The sequence below is a fragment of the Populus trichocarpa genome, chromosome 14 (genome assembly GCF_000002775.5).
Source record: "Populus trichocarpa isolate Nisqually-1 chromosome 14, P.trichocarpa_v4.1, whole genome shotgun sequence".
Taxonomy (NCBI): domain Eukaryota; kingdom Viridiplantae; phylum Streptophyta; class Magnoliopsida; order Malpighiales; family Salicaceae; genus Populus; species Populus trichocarpa.
Genome location: NC_037298.2, coordinates 4,816,713 through 4,833,716, shown reverse-complemented (window position 1 = coordinate 4,833,716; position 17,004 = coordinate 4,816,713). Strand labels below are relative to the sequence as shown.

Below are 17,004 nucleotides of genomic sequence, written 5' to 3'. Positions count from 1 at the left end.
ACAATGATTGTTTTTTAACATATTTTTATTTTTTAAATTTAAAAACACTGAACAACACAAAAAAAAAAAAACAAAGACCTCCCAAGAGAAGGAGAAGAGGTAGGTGGTGTCTGGTCAGCATTGACTAACAACTGCATTGCCGGAATAAAATTAATTAAACACTGCGTTTTAATTAGTTAACATCTGCTGAACTTTTCAAATTATTCGTGTTTGAACCTTCAAGATTTGGCTGCCTTTTCCTTTTCAATCAACGAAAGATTCATGGAGCCACCTTGAATCCCTCAAAATATTATCACATGGAATGCTAGCTTGATCCAACCCGGTCAAACAATTGAAATCATTTATTATCGTGTTTGAGAGTATAGAATGGTTGTATTTTAAAATATATTAAAATAATATTTATTTTTAAAAATATTTTTAATATTAATCCAGATTTAAAAACATTAAAAACATGTTAATTTAAAGCAAAAATAAAAATAAAAAAATTTTAATTTTTTTTAAAAACGCTTCCAAAACACAATATCTAACACAGTCACACCCACACTAATTTTATAAATTAACCATGACAAAATTAATTTTATAAATGATCCAGTCATGAAAAGAAAATGAGAGTATTTCTTCAATGATAATAAAAGATCTTCGAAAGCATAAATTGTTCCATCACCTCTAAAAGATAGAATGAAAGTTCTGGAGACTCAGGATCCATGTAACCTACAATTGTAAACAATTTCTCCTTCTATTTTTAAATTATTTTTAATAGTATTTCTGATCTGAAAAAAATTAAATTAATAATTTTTTAATATTTTTTAATGATGTTGATGAATTGATGTAAATAATAATAATAATAATAAAAATACCGTATACTATAATTACACCCCTTTATGATACGAAGTTAAACCGGCAAATATCGAAAGCCTTCAAGAACCCTAATTAATTAGAGCTTGTTGTCTAGGAGCCTCTCCTACTGAGAATCCAACCCGCCAAAAAGAACCATCAAAGACCAGTCAAACCTCCCCGAATATCCCGCTCCACATAGATATGTATCCTAAAATCCCTACCCTGCAATTACCCAATAGAATCCAGGGCAATTTAGTAATACTAACACACCAACCTCTTACTTTTACAAAGAGCCTCAAGCAAGACCGTCCGATTTTTCTTAAATAATGACCGATCAAGGGTTAAAAATCCACGTTTGACTGTCGTACAGGAAATGATTGGTCCTTTAGGGCGATTGGATTTGACCAATGAAGTATCAAAAAACAGACACATGGTGGCTTCACAAAAATTATCCCTGGAGAGAGAAAGTTAAGGCTTCCACAGAGAAAATCTTGAAAGAAACAGAGAGATTTTGTTGTTGTTGTTGTTCTGTGTTTTGGGTGTCCCTTCCTTTTCTCTCACAAATTTCTCCCTCTCTCCCTTTGTTGGAGGAGAGAAGGTTGAGTTTGTGTCTTCTGCTTCTTCTTCTTCTTCTTGATTTTATTTTTTGGAATATTTTTGGATCTTTTTAAAGAGGAAATTTAGGGTTTGGTTTGTTTGTTGGTGAAGAGAGAAAGGAAACCATGAATGTGATGCGTAGATTAAAGAGCATTGCTTCCGGTCGAACTTCTATATCATCTGATCCTGTAAGTTTGCTTGTATTTTTTTTTAAATTCTTGCTTTGCTTGCTTGCGGAGAAAATGAGGTAAGAAAATGAAAATAGGAGCTTTAATTTTTTTGCTCGTGCCGTTTTGGATTTTTAGTTAATTGTGTCAAGAAAGTCTCTTCTTTGCTTCATGTCTTATTGTGGATGATAGGTTTTTTTGGCTGTGGAGCTTAATTTGATTCTGGGACTATGTGTTTCTCTTGTTCTTCGATTTCTTTTGCTGCATGTTTTTGGACTTGAGATAGGCATTTTGTGGAACTTGACCTGTTTTTATTGAGTTTTTGATCTAATCCAGATCCTGGGTCAAGATTTTTTTTTTTGAAATTTCAAAATTTCATGGCCTTTTTTCCCCTTGATGGGAGGCATTGATTCTAATTTGCACTTATTTTGTTTTCATTATAAAATGAGATGATATTTAGGAGTTGGAATTATGCTTTCTTGCTTTCATTGTGGTTTTGGCTTGTGGGGCCATATAGCTTTTCCTATTTTTGTTGCTTGTTCATTTAATCCTTTTAAGGAGGTTTGATTGGTTGGCTGATCGATGTCGGTTAACATAATGTTGTAGCTCAGATGTAACGTCGGATTCTATTATTAATTTAGGATGATTCTATTATTGTGAGTACTATTTTGAATGTGTAACAATTTTTCTCGTATTTTCTAACAAATGTTATAGGATCTAATTAATGTTATTTATTTATATGGATATCAATGGTGAAAGTGTAGTTTAGTGGTTGGTTTTCCTGTAGTGCATTGCTGTTGCGGTTGGTGGTATGTCATGTTGCACTCATTGGTTCTTTCCTGAAAATTGTTAATACGTATCTTTACCTGCCTTTTCCTTTTTTAAATAAAGGTGAAGACGAGATGGAGCACTAGAAGAAAGTTATTCACATAAGTTCCCGTGTCCTTTTAGGATGTTAACAATGAAATCTTATGATAGATTTGCACTTAAGGATTCACTGCCTAAATAGAATCCTGGTTGATATTAAGAATCATTGTATTTCTATATGCTCACTCAAACAAGCATTAATTAGAGCGCAACATCAAGTTAAATCCTTGAATTATGAGTTTTTGGATGTCATTTCTGTCCGCAGTTGTCAAATTATTTCGGTTCTACCTAGAGAGGAAGTTTGAGTAATAATATTGGATATATGTTTTATAATCAAGTTGCCATATTGGCCTGCCTGCAGTTGTCTAATTATTTTGGTTCTGCCTAGAGGGAAGTTTGAGTAGTCATATTTGATATATGTATAAATAATCAAGTTGCCATATTGGCCCGCAGCTTATGAACTTATTAACAGCCTAGGTATTTATTTTATTTATATAATTTCTTGGATTGTGTTTTGATTTTTGAAGCCATTGTGTTTTGTACCAAATTCATTTATTGTACTAAAAATTTGATCGCCTTAAAGGAATATGAGATGGCTATGCAATAACGCTAGTATAATAATGCGAGATAGAATGGGATAAATGGTGCAATTATACTTGAAAATGGAGAAGAAATGTAACTATGCAATTTATCTAATTTCTTGTGGAAAATGTGTTGTTTTTCATGTAGGGCGGGGATGCTGTAACAAAGAGGGCTAAGGTTGATCAAGAAATGGAACAAAAGATTGACGGGGAATCATATTTAGTTGAAAGGAGTGTTACTGAACAGGAGCAGCATATGGCTTCTACATCACAGGAAAATGCTGCCAGTGCATCCAATGTTACTTCAGTGACAAGAACAGAAAAACCAGGCTATGATCAACTTCCAAAAGAGATGCATGAAATGAAGATCAGAGATGACAAAAACACTAATCATGATGAAAAGGTAAATTTTCATCTGTACCTAACTCCCATTCCACCTTAAAGACCAAACACAATTGGGGAGATCTCAGTACTAATGTATTTATTGGATGGGCTGTGTCATAGTTTCCTTGGATGTTCTATTAATCATGGAATTTCTGATTATGTAGGATATGGAAGCTGCCATTGTGAGTGGCAATGGGACAGAAACTGGTCAGATTATTGCAACCACAGTAGGTGGTCGGAATGGACAACCAAAGCAGGTTATCTGATTACCCTGGTTGAATGCTTTTGCATTTTATGGGTTGTTTAATCTCATTTTTCTTCATGTAGGCCCCGTTTGGTATCGCAGTCCAACCGCACTTTTGATTTTGCATTTTATGGGTTGTTTGAACTCATTGGTCTTCATGTAGGCCCTGTTTGGTATCACAATCCAAACGCCCTTTTGAGTTTTTTTAGCTTCGAATTATTATTTTTTGGGTGTTTTTGGATTGTTTTGATGTGCTGATGTCAAAAATGAATTTTAAAAAATGAAAAAACATTATTTTGATGATTTCCAAGTGAAAAGCAATTTGAAAAACAATCTTTATCACACTCCTGAATGGGCCTGTAGTTTTGAGAGAGCATTATGAATTTGTTTATTATGGAACTTCACTTTCCGTGCTGTTATTATAAGAGTAGGTTTATTTTCCTGCCCAGGAGAATAACGCATTATAGATTTCAACTTGCATGTGGAGATGCATTGCTTAGCCACCATATCTTTCCACCCAACTCTCAAGTCTGACAATTTTACACCATGGAAACCTTCAAGATTGACTGTTATTGATCCTCCGCTTTTCTTTTTGTCATACTTTAACTGTTTTAGATTCTCAAGGCTACATGTTCTTTTTATACATCATGAGTTAGTTATAGACCATGCTGCTAAATATATTTTACTTCTTTTTCCCAGATAATCTCATACATGGCAGAGCGTGTGGTTGGCACAGGTTCATTTGGTGTTGTTTATCAGGTATGTGGAATTAGCCAGCATGTTGCTTGCAATTGCACTAGCTTTTAGCATGTATACAGTTAGTAATATTATGTTCTGTTATTTTACGTATTATCTTGCTCTGCAGGCTAAATGCCTTGAAACTGGTGAAGCAGTCGCGATAAAGAAGGTATTGCAGGATAAGAGATACAAGAACAGAGAACTTCAAATCATGCGTCTCCTTGACCATCCGAACGTCGTTCAGCTGAAACATTGTTTCTATTCAACTACTGAAAAAGATGAACTATATCTTAACCTTGTTCTTGAGTATATATCTGAGACTGTGCATCGAGTTTCAAGGCACTTTAACAGGATGAACCAACAACACACACCCATTTTATATGTTCAACTATATACTTACCAGGTAAACTTTGTAAATATCCCTATTTTTGTGTATATTCTGGATTTTTGTCTAGCAAACTATGGTAAACTATTTCCATGAGTTTAAAATATTTTACTTAATGGCCTTGTAGATTTGTCGTGCACTAAATTACTTGCACCATGTTGTTGGGGTGTGCCATCGTGACATCAAGCCACAGAATTTACTGGTCAGTTTTCTTTCTGCCATATCCCCCATCATTTTGGCATTGACATGAAAAAATGGTTGAAGTCTTTTGATCCACAGCTTTGCTTATGTGAATTTCACCCATCTAGTTTAATTTCCTTGCGTGAATTTTGCGTTGAAGATTACCGAACCTGATGAATTCCTTGTATTACTAGCAATGCAATTTGACAAACTGGAGAGCTTGCTGCCATAGTCCAGGACATGTTTTTTTTGGCTTTTCTGCTATTTGTCTTGAAATAATTTCTATTTAGAGAGCAAAGCCTTGAAAGCAACTGCCCATCACCTCAATTTCATGCCCTCTGACAGTGATTTGTGCAATATATATTATGGAAGGTTTTGCAAGATTTATAGCAGCAATATGTTGCTTTCTTGATGGATGTTTTGTTGTTTATATTTGTGGTTAAGGGATAACTTCATGAGGTTATGTTGTATTTTGCAGGTCAATCCCCATACTCATCAGCTAAAAATATGTGATTTTGGTAGTGCAAAGATGCTGGTATGTTATTTTTCTATCTGTAGTGGATGTTAGAAGCATGCTAGTGATGTGCTGAAACCTCTGACATTATCTTTTTTATCTTCAGGTTCCAGGCGAAACCAACATATCTTATATTTGCTCTCGGTATTATAGGGCACCAGAACTTATATTTGGGGCTACAGAGTACACAACTGCAATTGATATCTGGTCCGTTGGTTGTGTCTTGGCCGAACTTCTTCTTGGACATGTGGGTCAATATGGTTTTTTCGATCCTCTCTATACTACTATCAGCCTCCTATTATAGATTTGACTAAAAATTATAGCATATTCTGAAGAATAATTTTGAATAGCTTTCTGTTAATGTTAAAAATTTCCACACCTCCTCTCCTAAGCAGTCTGGTGTGCATGTGTTTAGGACACTGTTCCAGAGCACTCACTAACACACACGTGTGCACACACACATATATATACATATAATTTTCTTTCATGGAACTTGCTGAATGGTTTTTGATTTCATTTCTGTAATTTCACTTTTCTTACTGGATATGGAAATGCAGAGAGTTCACCAATCATGTATTGTTTGTCTGCCATTGTTTACTGTTTGCTTGTTGATTACCTGAGTCAATGCAGTGGCTGTTTGATTATTTGTGTTTTGATTCTATGAGTTATTTTTAAAATTTTCCTTTAAACTAATGTATAGATGATGATTTCTGATGTTTATTCACTGTTGCATTTTGCAGCCACTTTTTCCCGGGGAAAGTGGTGTTGATCAGCTGGTGGAAATTATTAAGGTGTGCTATCTTATCTTCTAGCCCTCTTTTTTTTATTACTTCTCCATATGTTTGGTCAGTTTCTGAAGTATTTTCCCCCATTTGGTGATCATAAATTAGGTCCTGGGCACACCTACCCGAGAAGAAATTAAATGCATGAATCCCAATTACACAGAGTTCAAGTTCCCTCAGATCAAGACTCACCCATGGTACAAGGTCTGTTAACAATTTTATCAGGAGGATCTTTTCTTTGTGAAATTGTGTTTTTATCGGTGGTTAACATATTGATTCTCAAATTCCAGATATTTCACAAGCGAATGCCCCCTGAAGCAGTGGATCTCGTATCAAGGCTGCTTCAGTATTCACCAAATCTGCGGTGCACAGCTGTAAGCACTTGTACTGCTCTAGATAAATGATATCAGTTTCCAAAATCATCAAAACATATTCTTTTCTATTTAATGCTTGTTTAGTTTGAATAGCTTTTTTCCCTTCTTGAATTGCATATTACACCCTGCAGCATTTTTTATAAAGCTTTTAATTTGTTATTGGTGAGAAGTATAGTAACTTTCCTTTTTCTTTACTGGCTGTTAGTTGGAGGCATGTGCTCACCCCTTCTTTGATGATTTGAGAGACGCAAATGCATGCTTACCTAATGGGCGTGCGCTCCCTCCTTTATTCAATTTTACTGCCCAAGGTAAGATAATATAGTATTTTTGTTTCCCATAATTTTCTATCGATTCCCTTTGCATTTCTCATGCCAAATGCCAAATGCCCTTGCAGAGTTGGCTGGGGCATCTGCTGAACTGCGTCAACGTCTCATTCCAGAGCATGCAAGAAAAGAAAATTGACGATGGCTAGGTGGTCAGATTTGTAGCCAAATCAATGCTACTGAATTTTTGAATGCTTGGTCACCCATGCAAGCACGCTGCCTGCTTAAATAGTTCACAGACCAAATCAATTTCTCAACATTCACCTCATTAGTTATTACAAAGGGGGGTCGTAGACAGTAAAGGCTGGTGGTGGGTAGGCTTTGCAAAGATTTTGGATGGAGCTTTAAGACAGAATTATCTGATGGAGCAGGATCGCTTGGCAACAGGGTTCCAACATTTTATCTATTTAGGATGTGGTTTGTAGTATGCATCATTGCTTGAAAGTTGAGTTGTGATTACCCTTCTTGTTCCAGTGTATAGTTTGCTGGTATTCATTGAGAAATTAACTGAATGGATGATTTAGATGAATTATGATTTTCTCAGTGTATAATACTCTTCCTGCTTACCTTCTGTTTTACAAAGAAATTGAAGTATATTAGAATTTCATGGCTTCTTTGACAACGTTTGTCTTTAATTTTGGTCTTCCTCGGGTTTATTTCTCAAGCAATGGTTTATGTTTGCATTGGGCTGAAATGTAGGCCTGTCCTCTGATAGCTGTACGATCCATATCCCAGAAGCCTGGACAGATATTCTCAACCAAACCCTTCAACTCCAGGCTGTTTGACAAAAATAAAATAAAAACCCATTAATTCTTTGTGAATTATAAAGCACTATAATTTCTGCAAGCAAACAATCATGATTTTGTCTTTTCATGACTTTTCAAGCAACATGCAGCACTTGTTAGGTTGTTATCAATCATCTTTTCATGGCTGAAATACAACCATGATTACAGGGAAGACAGTGGCTTACCAAAAGAGACCTAAATTATTGTCCATTAATGCTTAAATTTCACCACAGATCACGCCATGGCCAAGCTAACATATCAGCCTGAAGGTTTGGTGGGTAAGTTCTCTGTTGATTGAATGCGAGCTGATATTTGATCTCAATTACTGGTCACAGCTGAACAAGAGAGTCAATGAGAAACATTTTTGGACACGCTCGCTCATTGAAAATTGCCTGACATGTGATCTCAGGGGTTGGTGTTGAAGGCTCTCGATAAAACCTAAGCTGATTTCTTCGCTGCAAATAAAAGAAAGGGAAAGGCTACCTCTACCTCGCTAACCTAGTCAGTTTTCGTTTGTCTTGTCTTGAAGCTCAAACAATTTTTAAATAAATTATTCAATAGAAACTTTTATTAAGGCTTTGTTTATTTCATGAAAATAATTTTTAATTTTTTTTTGTTTGTCATTACAAAAATTAGACAATAAAAAATATTTTCCAGTTAAAGAAAAATTTAATTTGATTTTCAGGAAAGTGTTTTCCTTTTATTTTAGATGAAAAACACTTTTTAAAAGTTGTGAAAAAATTAAAAATATCATGTTATTTGCTGATTATATCAAATTTAGTTCTCAAACTTTTGATTGCTATATATTTTGTTTTGATTTTTTTTTAAATTCATCCCTTAAAATTTGATTTAATTTGATTTTTATATCAACTTTGATCCTTATTTTTATGATTATTATTTAATTTTCTCTTATCATTTTTTTAATTTAAATTTTTATCTATCGGATTTAGTCCTCATCTTTTTTATTGTTATTTATTTTATTTAAAATAATTTATAAAATTGTATTTTTTTTAATTTCATCATCTTTCAACTTTTTTATTTATTAAATTTGATCTTTATTATTTTAATTGTTATTTATTTTATTTGAGATAATTTATGAAATTATATTTTTTTTCAGATTTATTCTCATTCAACTTTTTAATTTGTAAGATTTGTTCCTCATTATTTTAATAAACTTGAAAAAATATTAACAATTTATTTTTTATCTCACTTTTCATGACATAATCAAATACTGGAAATTATTTTCCAACTTATTTTTTATAATACCACCAAATATCAAAAAATAATTCAATTTTCATAAATTCATTTTCTTAAAAAATTACTTTCTGAAAAAAATTACTTTCCAAACAAATAAATAAACAACCAACCAAAATAAAATTACAAGTAAAATTGGATTCTTCCACTAGATGAGTTGAAAGTGTATAGTCTATCATCCGTACATCTCTTTTTAAAAAGTAAATAAACTAAAGTTTTTATTTTTATTTTTTATGCGAGGGCGAACTACAAACTGCACCCCCAAGTATTTACATTTTTCACACCAGCAAGTACATACAATACAAAGATTCAAAGTTTAAACTTAAAAATAAGATAAATAAAGAAAACGACATCGGATAATACATGATTTGGGCTGCAAGATATGTGCCTCTTCTAAATATAAAATAAACCTTGAATTGAAGGAAGGGTATAAATTATAATGAAGAGAATCCAGGATCAAAATATAAACTTTCTCAGGGCCAGAGAGTGTCATTTCTCGTCATCATCCAACGCACCACCTCCTCTTCCCACCACACCCCTCTCCATCCAGATCAAAACTTTAGATATTTTTATCCTACAAAGTGGTGGTTTTTTTTTTAAATATTTATTTTTATTTATTTTTATTTTTTAACATTAACGCATTAAAATATCTGAAAATATTAAAAAAATATTACTTTAAAATAAAAAATTATTAAAAAAACGTTTTTAATACAAACTCCCTTTATAAATATCACGTCTAAAAAAAAAGATTTTTTTTAATAAATTGTTTGGAAACGCGGTGCAAATCATGTTTTCAAAAAATTAATTTTTTTTGTTAAAATTTAATATAATTTATATATTTTAGATTGTTTTGATGTGTTAATATCAAAAATAATTTTTTAAAAATAAAAAAATATTATTAATATATATTTTAATATAAAAAATTATTTAAAAAATAACCGCTAGACACTGCGAAACAACATAGACTAAATCATGGCAGCCGGAGAAGCTTGTCACGTGAAGTGAAGTGAAGTGAGTGAGCAGGCATGACTTGAGTACAGATTCAATGAATATTTGCCGTATTGGCACATCATTTTCATCCCACCAACAATAAGCAATCAATTGCCCTATCACGTGCACTCTGGCTCGTGACAAAAGAAAGAAACGAAGACATGTATTAATTTATTATATTTATTATGTCGGAGATAAAACATCGAACTATATAGTTCAATTGAATTATATTATTTTAAATATTTGTATAAATAAATTAAATTAGTAATTTTAACTGTTTTTCTTTTAATTTAAAAATCATTTTTTATTACATGGCCCTTATATTTGTTTAAAATAATTTAAAATAAAGTTTGCATTAATGCCGTGAGTATTTTTTAAATATTGTTGTAAATGTTAATTTCAACAAGATGGCAAATAAGATGGTTTTTTCTCTTTAATTTATTTAAATTAGATCTCATTTAAAATTTAAATTAATATTCTCAATAAAGATATATTTATTTTTATGTTGATATTTTTATTTAATAATAAATAAATAAATATTAAAACACTAACTAAACAAGCATAGAGTTCCCAATCTCAAGTTTTTCATCATAATTCCCTCGAAGGGTTTCAAATACAAACACACACAAAACATCTCAAGCAAACAGAAATCTTCAGGCTCAAGATTCCCTAAAATTTTCATATTCATTCCCTCGGGATTTCGAGCCCCTAAGTTGTTAAGACTTGAGAATTACTATCCTTTCATTCAAAAATCTCATGTGTCTTTAAGAATCGCACCATAAAAAGAAAGAAAAGACTCTTCAAGTTACGCAGTCCCGCACAAAAATGTACCCGCCAAACGGTTCCCTGTCATCACCACAGTCCGGGGGCGTTGACACCTCACCGTTACTAACCTCCTCAGTAGCCAACCACCTCCTCCGTATACGCCGTCCACCACAACTTCGAGGCGCTGCCGCCCGTCTCCTCCGACTGGCAAGCAGCCGTGGAATGATGCTGAGAGAACCATCGGTTCGTGTTCGTGAAAATGCAGCCGAGCAGCTTGAAGAGAGGCAGAGTGGCTGGGGTTACTCGAAGCCGATAGTTCTTATTGATGTTGTGCGGAATTTGGCGTTTGTGATAATAGCTGTTGGTGTTTTGGGGTTAAGTTTGGAGGAGAAGCCAAAGGTGCCTCTGAGAGTGTGGATTGTTGGGTATGGATTACAGTGTTTGTGTCATGTTGTGTGTGTTGTTGTTGAGTATAGAAAGAGAAGGAATTTGGGGTTTGAAGAAAGTGGGATCTTGAGCTCTGGGTCAGGGGATTCTTTGGGTTTTGGGACTCATCGAAGTGGAAATGATGGTGAAGATACTAGCCGGTGAGGTTTCATTGTTTGCTGGTGGTGTTTTGGTTCTTGTTTTGTGAAATTCGAAAACAATCTTGCAAAACAAGAAATGAGGGGCTTCTTTTTCCCCTTCACAAGTTGTTTAAAGTTGTGCATTTCATGATGCTTTGCTTGTTTTGGACTGGAGTGAGCATTTTAATCTCATGTATTTTATGAATTTGTAGATATAGTAATCCTTATGCTTTATTCTTGCAGCGTGCCAAAGCGTGTGGAATCTGCAAGTACGATGGTTTCAGTTATTTGGTGGGTTATTGGATTCTACTGGGTCACCGCCGCTGGTCGCCAAGATTTGGAAGAGAATTCACCTCAGCTTTACTGGTTTGTTAGAACAAATTTTGCTTTGATGTGCCCTTTGTATATTTACTTCATTTTTTTTGGTATGTTTATTGGTTTAGCTGTTGGTTTCTTTCGCAGGCTCTGTGTTACATTTCTTGCTTTCGACGCGCTCTTTGTAATCATATGCGCTGCTGCTGCATGTCTCATTGGTATTGCTGTTTGCTGCTGCCTTCCATGTATAATTGGCATCTTGTATGCTATGACAGACCCGGTAAAATTTTCAGTTGGCACACTGGCCAAGCAACTTCTGATTTTGAAAGGATCTATAAATTACAACAGAAAAACGGCTCATTATCTATTTCTTGACATCATAATTTTGCAGTCTAGGACTTGAAAAACTCTGTCTTCTCTCCTCAGTCGTAAATATAAATCAGATACAGCTTTTAGCTTTAAAGTTTTACGATAAGAGATTAAGCCCCGCCTCCAGTTCACATGCCCTGGTGGATGATTTCTGCTACTGTCTGCCATGTTCTGAGAATCCTCCAATTACTCCTCGAAAACGTGATAAGTGGTGAATCTTTGCCTTTGCTCATTCTTCTCAACCTTTGATGAAAGACATTCTAATGATCCATCATGCCTTCATCCCTTTGATGAACCCTGATGTTTCACCCTATAGACCTAAAAAACATAACTTCCTATTAGATGGACAGCTGGAGCAGTAAGACACCATTGATCAAAGGTTGAGGAGAATGAGCAAGGGGAAACATGCTGCTCCAACCTAGAAAGCTTTGGTGTCTATTGGGTCAGCTTGAAAAAACATTACGATGATGATATTTTGTACGCATGAAGGATGTCAAATTAAGCTGCATTGTTGCTTAATTTGGAGGGCAGTCTAGATTCCGAATTTCTCCTCTTTAAATCTTTCTTGATTTGTTATTATTTGTGATCTTTAAAGTTGACTGGAATTGTTACCAATTGAAATTGAATATACTTTGTATGAATTATCTTAGTGGACAAAGTCTTAAATTGTTGTCCGGAGAGTGCCATAAACACATCATTGTTGTCTCGAAGCCACATTGATGCTTTTTACTGTTTTTAATTCGGGCAATGTAGTTATATTAATTTTTGAGTCGTGACACATGTTATGTGTACTGGGCAATGGCATTGCTTGGTAATTGTCTGAGGTCATCGGATCTGTTTGTTCAAAAGGCATCAGTTTCATTCACAAAATGCATCTTTTGCTCTTGTTCTTGAATTCTATGTCCCTAAACGTGCATTGCCTTCAATTTGGTAGCAGGAAGGAGCGACAGCAGAAGAGATTGATCGGTTACCAAAATACAAGTTTTGCAGGGCAGAGGCTTTTGAGAAAGTTGATGGTGAAAATCCAGAAATTTGTGGAGGGATGATGACTGAATGTGACAATGACACACCCATTGAACGTGCTGTCTCCCATGAAGACGCTGTGAGTATATCAACAAGCAATTTGGTATTGTCACTTCTAGAATATATACTCTTTCATGCAACTGTGCCTTAGCTCGAAGCTTCTAGGATTTTTTTTTTAAAGTATTTTTTACTCGAAAATATATTAAAATAATATTTTTTTTAAAACAATATTTTTAATATCCAAATATCAAAACGATAAAAAAATTAATTTTAAACTAAAATAATTAAATTTTAGCCTTCCACCGTTTGGAATGCAATACCAAACGGGGGCTAATTGTAAAAGGCTGGGGTATGGGTTGGGCAGCTAAAGCAAACTGAACAGGGAAACAAGAACAATTGGTCTTCCTCTCTTAATGATATGGTTGCTTCTATTATGGAGCTGATTCCCCATTTTCATCTCTTTAACCTCGATGCACTTCTGACTTGAATACTTGTTGCAAATTATCACAGGAATGTTGCATTTGCCTTTCTGCCTATGAAAATGGAAGTGAACTACGTGAACTTCCTTGCAATCACCATTTCCACTGTATGTGCATAGACAAGTGGCTTTGCATCAATGCAACCTGCCCTCTCTGCAAGTTCAACATTGTAAAAGCTGGCAATCGAAGTGGTAATGAAGAAGCATAAAAAGTCAGGTTTTTCGAGAAGAGCATCTTCCCATAATCTGAGTGTATCATACCTTGCAGTTCTTGTTCTTTGACTAAAGAAACAGAGAGTCGATCAGCGATTGGTGCCTGCTACTTTCTAGCCTCCAAAACTCAGCCTGTTGTACCAAATGCAGGCATTCACCACAGGAAATGTGTACATGTTTTATGCTCTGTAATCTGTATATATGATTGAAGTTCAGCGTAGTGTGCAAAGCGAGACACGTTTTTTTTGTTTTAAATCAATGTAATTGGCTAACGAGCTGTATCTCAAGTTGTCAAACTGACATCCAGTGCTCGGAGACCAACCATGGAAGGACAGAGAGATAATATTTTAATTTTCTAAAAATAGGAGATAGAAAAAGAAGAATACGAAATCTCAAAACCAAGCCCGGGCAACAACAAAGACTCACAGAACCAAGCCCAAGAACACAAAAGGATACCATTCCATGCCACAAAGAAATAAACAAATGAGCCGAGAGCGACCTCCCATGCTCTAAGAAAATTCAAAACCTCTAGCAACCCAACCCAGCCATGCCAGGCAGGAGGAAATCGGCGTCCAAAAGAAGAAAACCCAGAGAACTATTATAATACACAGTAACATCAGTATGGGTAAGCAGTGTTTTTGCCACGCTACTTAATCTTTTTTTGTTAATAAGATATAAAATGCCTTTGACATTTCAATGCCATTTTAAGCAAAACAACACTTGGCATCAATCATCTTTTCATAGCCGAAATCAACACCTGCAACGAACATAAAAGATAATAGTTTATAACATAGAACTTGACGAGGTTTAAGGAAAAACTCCATTATATTAAAGCTTTTTCGAGATAGATGGGTTCGAAGATCATAAACAACTGCAAAACAAGTCTTTTGTGGAGATATGAGGTTGCGAAATAATCCATATATGGGTGTGTAATGAATGAACTGAGACTTCTAAATCGGCATCAAAATTCTTTCCTTTGTATTTCGTGGAGACTTCTATACCTGTGAAACACATAAAATTTCATGGAGGAATGAGCAAGGCATTGTATGGAATAGTAGCTTCTAATGACTAGTAGCTATACTGTTGATTGAGAAAGTAAGGTGATAAGGTGGCCATCGTCTAGCAAGAGCACGTTTCAATCTCGTTCTATGAGTCTAATTATAATGAAAAGTTCACAATAGTGTCATTCGGTGTTAAGCTGTTGCTTTTATAATTGACCCTGTGCATTGTTGATTCCGAAGATGATATTTTGCGCGAATGATGTCAAATTAAGCTGCATTGTTACTTAATTCGGAGGAACCTGTAAGTTCAGGATCTTAGACCATTTTGATTTGTTATTTTTTGTGATCTTTATAATTGACTGTAATTGTTACCCTTTTGAATTTGGAAAAATTCATATGAATTATCTTATCGGACAAAGTTTAGAATTGATGCCCATCAAAGTTGTCAAGTCCAGAGAGTGGTCCTTGTTCTTCAATATTCTATGCCTTATCCTGCGTCGCCTTTAATTTGAAACAGGAAGGAGCAACTTGAGAAGAGATTGATCGATTACTAAAATTCAAGTTTCACAAGACAGGGGATTATGAGAAAGTTAATGGTGAAATTCAAGAATCTTTTGGAGGGATGATGACTGAATGTGATACCGACACGCCCATCGAACGTGCTTTCCCCCTTGAAGATGCGGTAAGTATCGCAAGAGGAACTTCTCTCTTCTAGAAATGGATTCACTCTTTGATACAACTTTTCACTATTGGCTTTGGGGGCTTTAGCTCAAAGCTTCTAATGGTAAAAGGTGGGAGTGAGCTGGTTAGCTATTGGCCCCATAAGGCGAAATGGACAGGAAAATGAGAACAATCAGTTAACGACTGTTTCCGAGGGACAACTCCCATGCATTGAACAGAAGCTTCACACTGCAAACACTGTAGCTGGGAAAGGGACACACAGAATCGTTTTTTTTTTCAAAAAAAATATTTCTTGATCAGATTCCCTTTACTCAAGGCTGGATCAATTTGCAACCTTAGATGGTCTCCTTCTCTTAAAGTCATGTGCTTACTTCTATTAAGGGTTTGGTTCCCCATTTTCAGCTCGTTGTCCTTGATCCAATTCTGACATGAATATTTGTTATAAATCACAGGAATGTTGCATTTGCCTTTCTGCCTATGAAGATGGAAGTGAACTACGTGAACTTCCTTGCAATCACCATTTCCACCGTATGTGCATAGACAAGTGGCTTTGCATCAATGCAACCTACCCTCTCTGCAAGCTCAACATTATAAAGGTTGACAGTCAGAGTGGTAGTGAAGAAGCATAGAAATCAGGTATTTCGAGCAGAGCATCTTTCCTAGGTGAATCATGTTCCAATGGTGCTCTTTTTGCTCCAGCAGCATCTGCTTGGTGCTTGGATAAGAGCGACCATGTAATCTCAATGTATTATAGTTCTTGTTCTTTGATACAAGTCTTGAGGAAATGGTTTCGTTGTGTTTTGTAAAGATGCAGTTTTCTCTTCTTCCCCACTCTCATAAATCACCAGCTGTATTTACTGGCTCTTTCATAAATCACCAGCTGAGAAATTAAGATCTCTACCTGAATTTCTGGTGGTTACTGGGTGGCACAAACACCAAAAGATGATGATAATTAAACGAAGAGCCCGGTCACGCCTGTGTCATCTTTATATCACGTTATACACCGACCCTACATCAGGTGGGCGCAATTTTCCTCATTGCTCTTAAAGGTTATACCTGCCGGAGAACGAACCAAGGCTTGATCAGCTATTAGTTTAATCGATTTGCATCTGGCGTTTCTATTAATAGAACAGAAACATTGCCTCGCCTTCTTGGGCAATCTATAAATAATTTTATTCCTGCCTCCGTCTTGAATGTTTTCAATCTTGGCATTGGCAAACATGTTCCTCTCGGCAAGAGAGAGCTCAATGACATTCGGACACAAAAGAGAAACAAGGAATAAAAAACATAATGGAATCTGGATAATTTAATGGCCCATCACATTTTATCAATAATATATTTTTATATGTTAGCTTTAAATAATTACATAAGTATATACAGAGTAAAAAGAATATAATTCATTCTTATTCATATCTGGATTTGAACCCTCGCTAGTTAATTTGCAGAGAACTATATAATTTGTTTTGGGACCTTCAACGTAATCAGTAATCACTCCTTCACATTTCTCTCAAAATGTTATTTAATATATATTAATTTTAAATAATAATATAAATAAAATAACTAAAAAAACTCGGTCGACTCATTCAATTTT

The 17,004-nt window shown here is 34.8% G+C and overlaps 2 protein-coding genes across 7 annotated transcripts; both read left to right on the top strand.

Moving 5' to 3' along the window:
• The first annotated feature begins 1,265 nt into the window (after nucleotides 1–1,265).
• LOC7464890 (shaggy-related protein kinase theta) lies at nucleotides 1,266–7,595 on the top strand. The gene is made up of 13 exons (XM_002320718.4): nucleotides 1,266–1,622; nucleotides 3,198–3,452; nucleotides 3,598–3,690; nucleotides 4,377–4,436; nucleotides 4,543–4,818; nucleotides 4,928–5,002; nucleotides 5,459–5,515; nucleotides 5,601–5,741; nucleotides 6,235–6,285; nucleotides 6,385–6,480; nucleotides 6,567–6,650; nucleotides 6,856–6,958; nucleotides 7,045–7,595. The coding sequence occupies exons 1-13, from the start codon at nucleotides 1,560–1,562 to the stop codon at nucleotides 7,110–7,112; spliced, it is 1,422 nt and encodes a 473-aa protein (XP_002320754.2). The 5' UTR covers nucleotides 1,266–1,559; the 3' UTR covers nucleotides 7,113–7,595.
• Nucleotides 7,596–10,569: 2,974 nt separating this feature from the next.
• LOC7464889 (E3 ubiquitin-protein ligase At1g63170) lies at nucleotides 10,570–16,057 on the top strand. 6 transcript variants are annotated; one of them, XM_052447272.1, is made up of 5 exons: nucleotides 10,570–11,354; nucleotides 11,577–11,699; nucleotides 11,796–11,928; nucleotides 12,952–13,143; nucleotides 15,866–16,057. In XM_052447272.1, exons 1-5 carry the CDS (start codon nucleotides 10,828–10,830, stop codon nucleotides 16,040–16,042), a joined length of 1,152 nt encoding a protein of 383 aa, XP_052303232.1. In that variant the 5' UTR covers nucleotides 10,570–10,827; the 3' UTR covers nucleotides 16,043–16,057. The 6 variants fall into 6 exon arrangements, with proteins under 6 accessions (XP_052303232.1, XP_052303233.1, XP_024440145.1 ...); XM_052447273.1 differs by having other exon boundaries at nucleotides 10,571–11,354; nucleotides 12,952–13,119; XM_024584377.2 differs by lacking the exon at nucleotides 15,866–16,057 and adding an exon at nucleotides 13,551–14,012 and having other exon boundaries at nucleotides 10,572–11,354; nucleotides 12,955–13,143.
• The last annotated feature ends 947 nt before the right edge of the window (nucleotides 16,058–17,004 follow it).

Bases quoted from the DNA above. Each gene is read 5' to 3' on its own strand.
- LOC7464890 (XM_002320718.4), top strand. From the start codon at position 1,560: ATGAATGTGATGCGTAGATTAAAGAGCATTGCTTCCGGTCGAACTTCT. The intron at 5,516-5,600 runs GTATGTTATTTT...TTTTATCTTCAG, and splicing joins TTGGTAGTGCAAAGATGCTG to GTTCCAGGCGAAACCAACAT. The intron at 6,959-7,044 runs GTAAGATAATAT...ATGCCCTTGCAG, and splicing joins ATTCAATTTTACTGCCCAAG to AGTTGGCTGGGGCATCTGCT.
- LOC7464889 (XM_052447272.1), top strand. From the start codon at position 10,828: ATGTACCCGCCAAACGGTTCCCTGTCATCACCACAGTCCGGGGGCGTT. The intron at 11,355-11,576 runs GTGAGGTTTCAT...TTATTCTTGCAG, and splicing joins GATGGTGAAGATACTAGCCG to CGTGCCAAAGCGTGTGGAAT. The intron at 13,144-15,865 runs GTATTGTCACTT...TATAAATCACAG, and splicing joins GTATATCAACAAGCAATTTG to GAATGTTGCATTTGCCTTTC.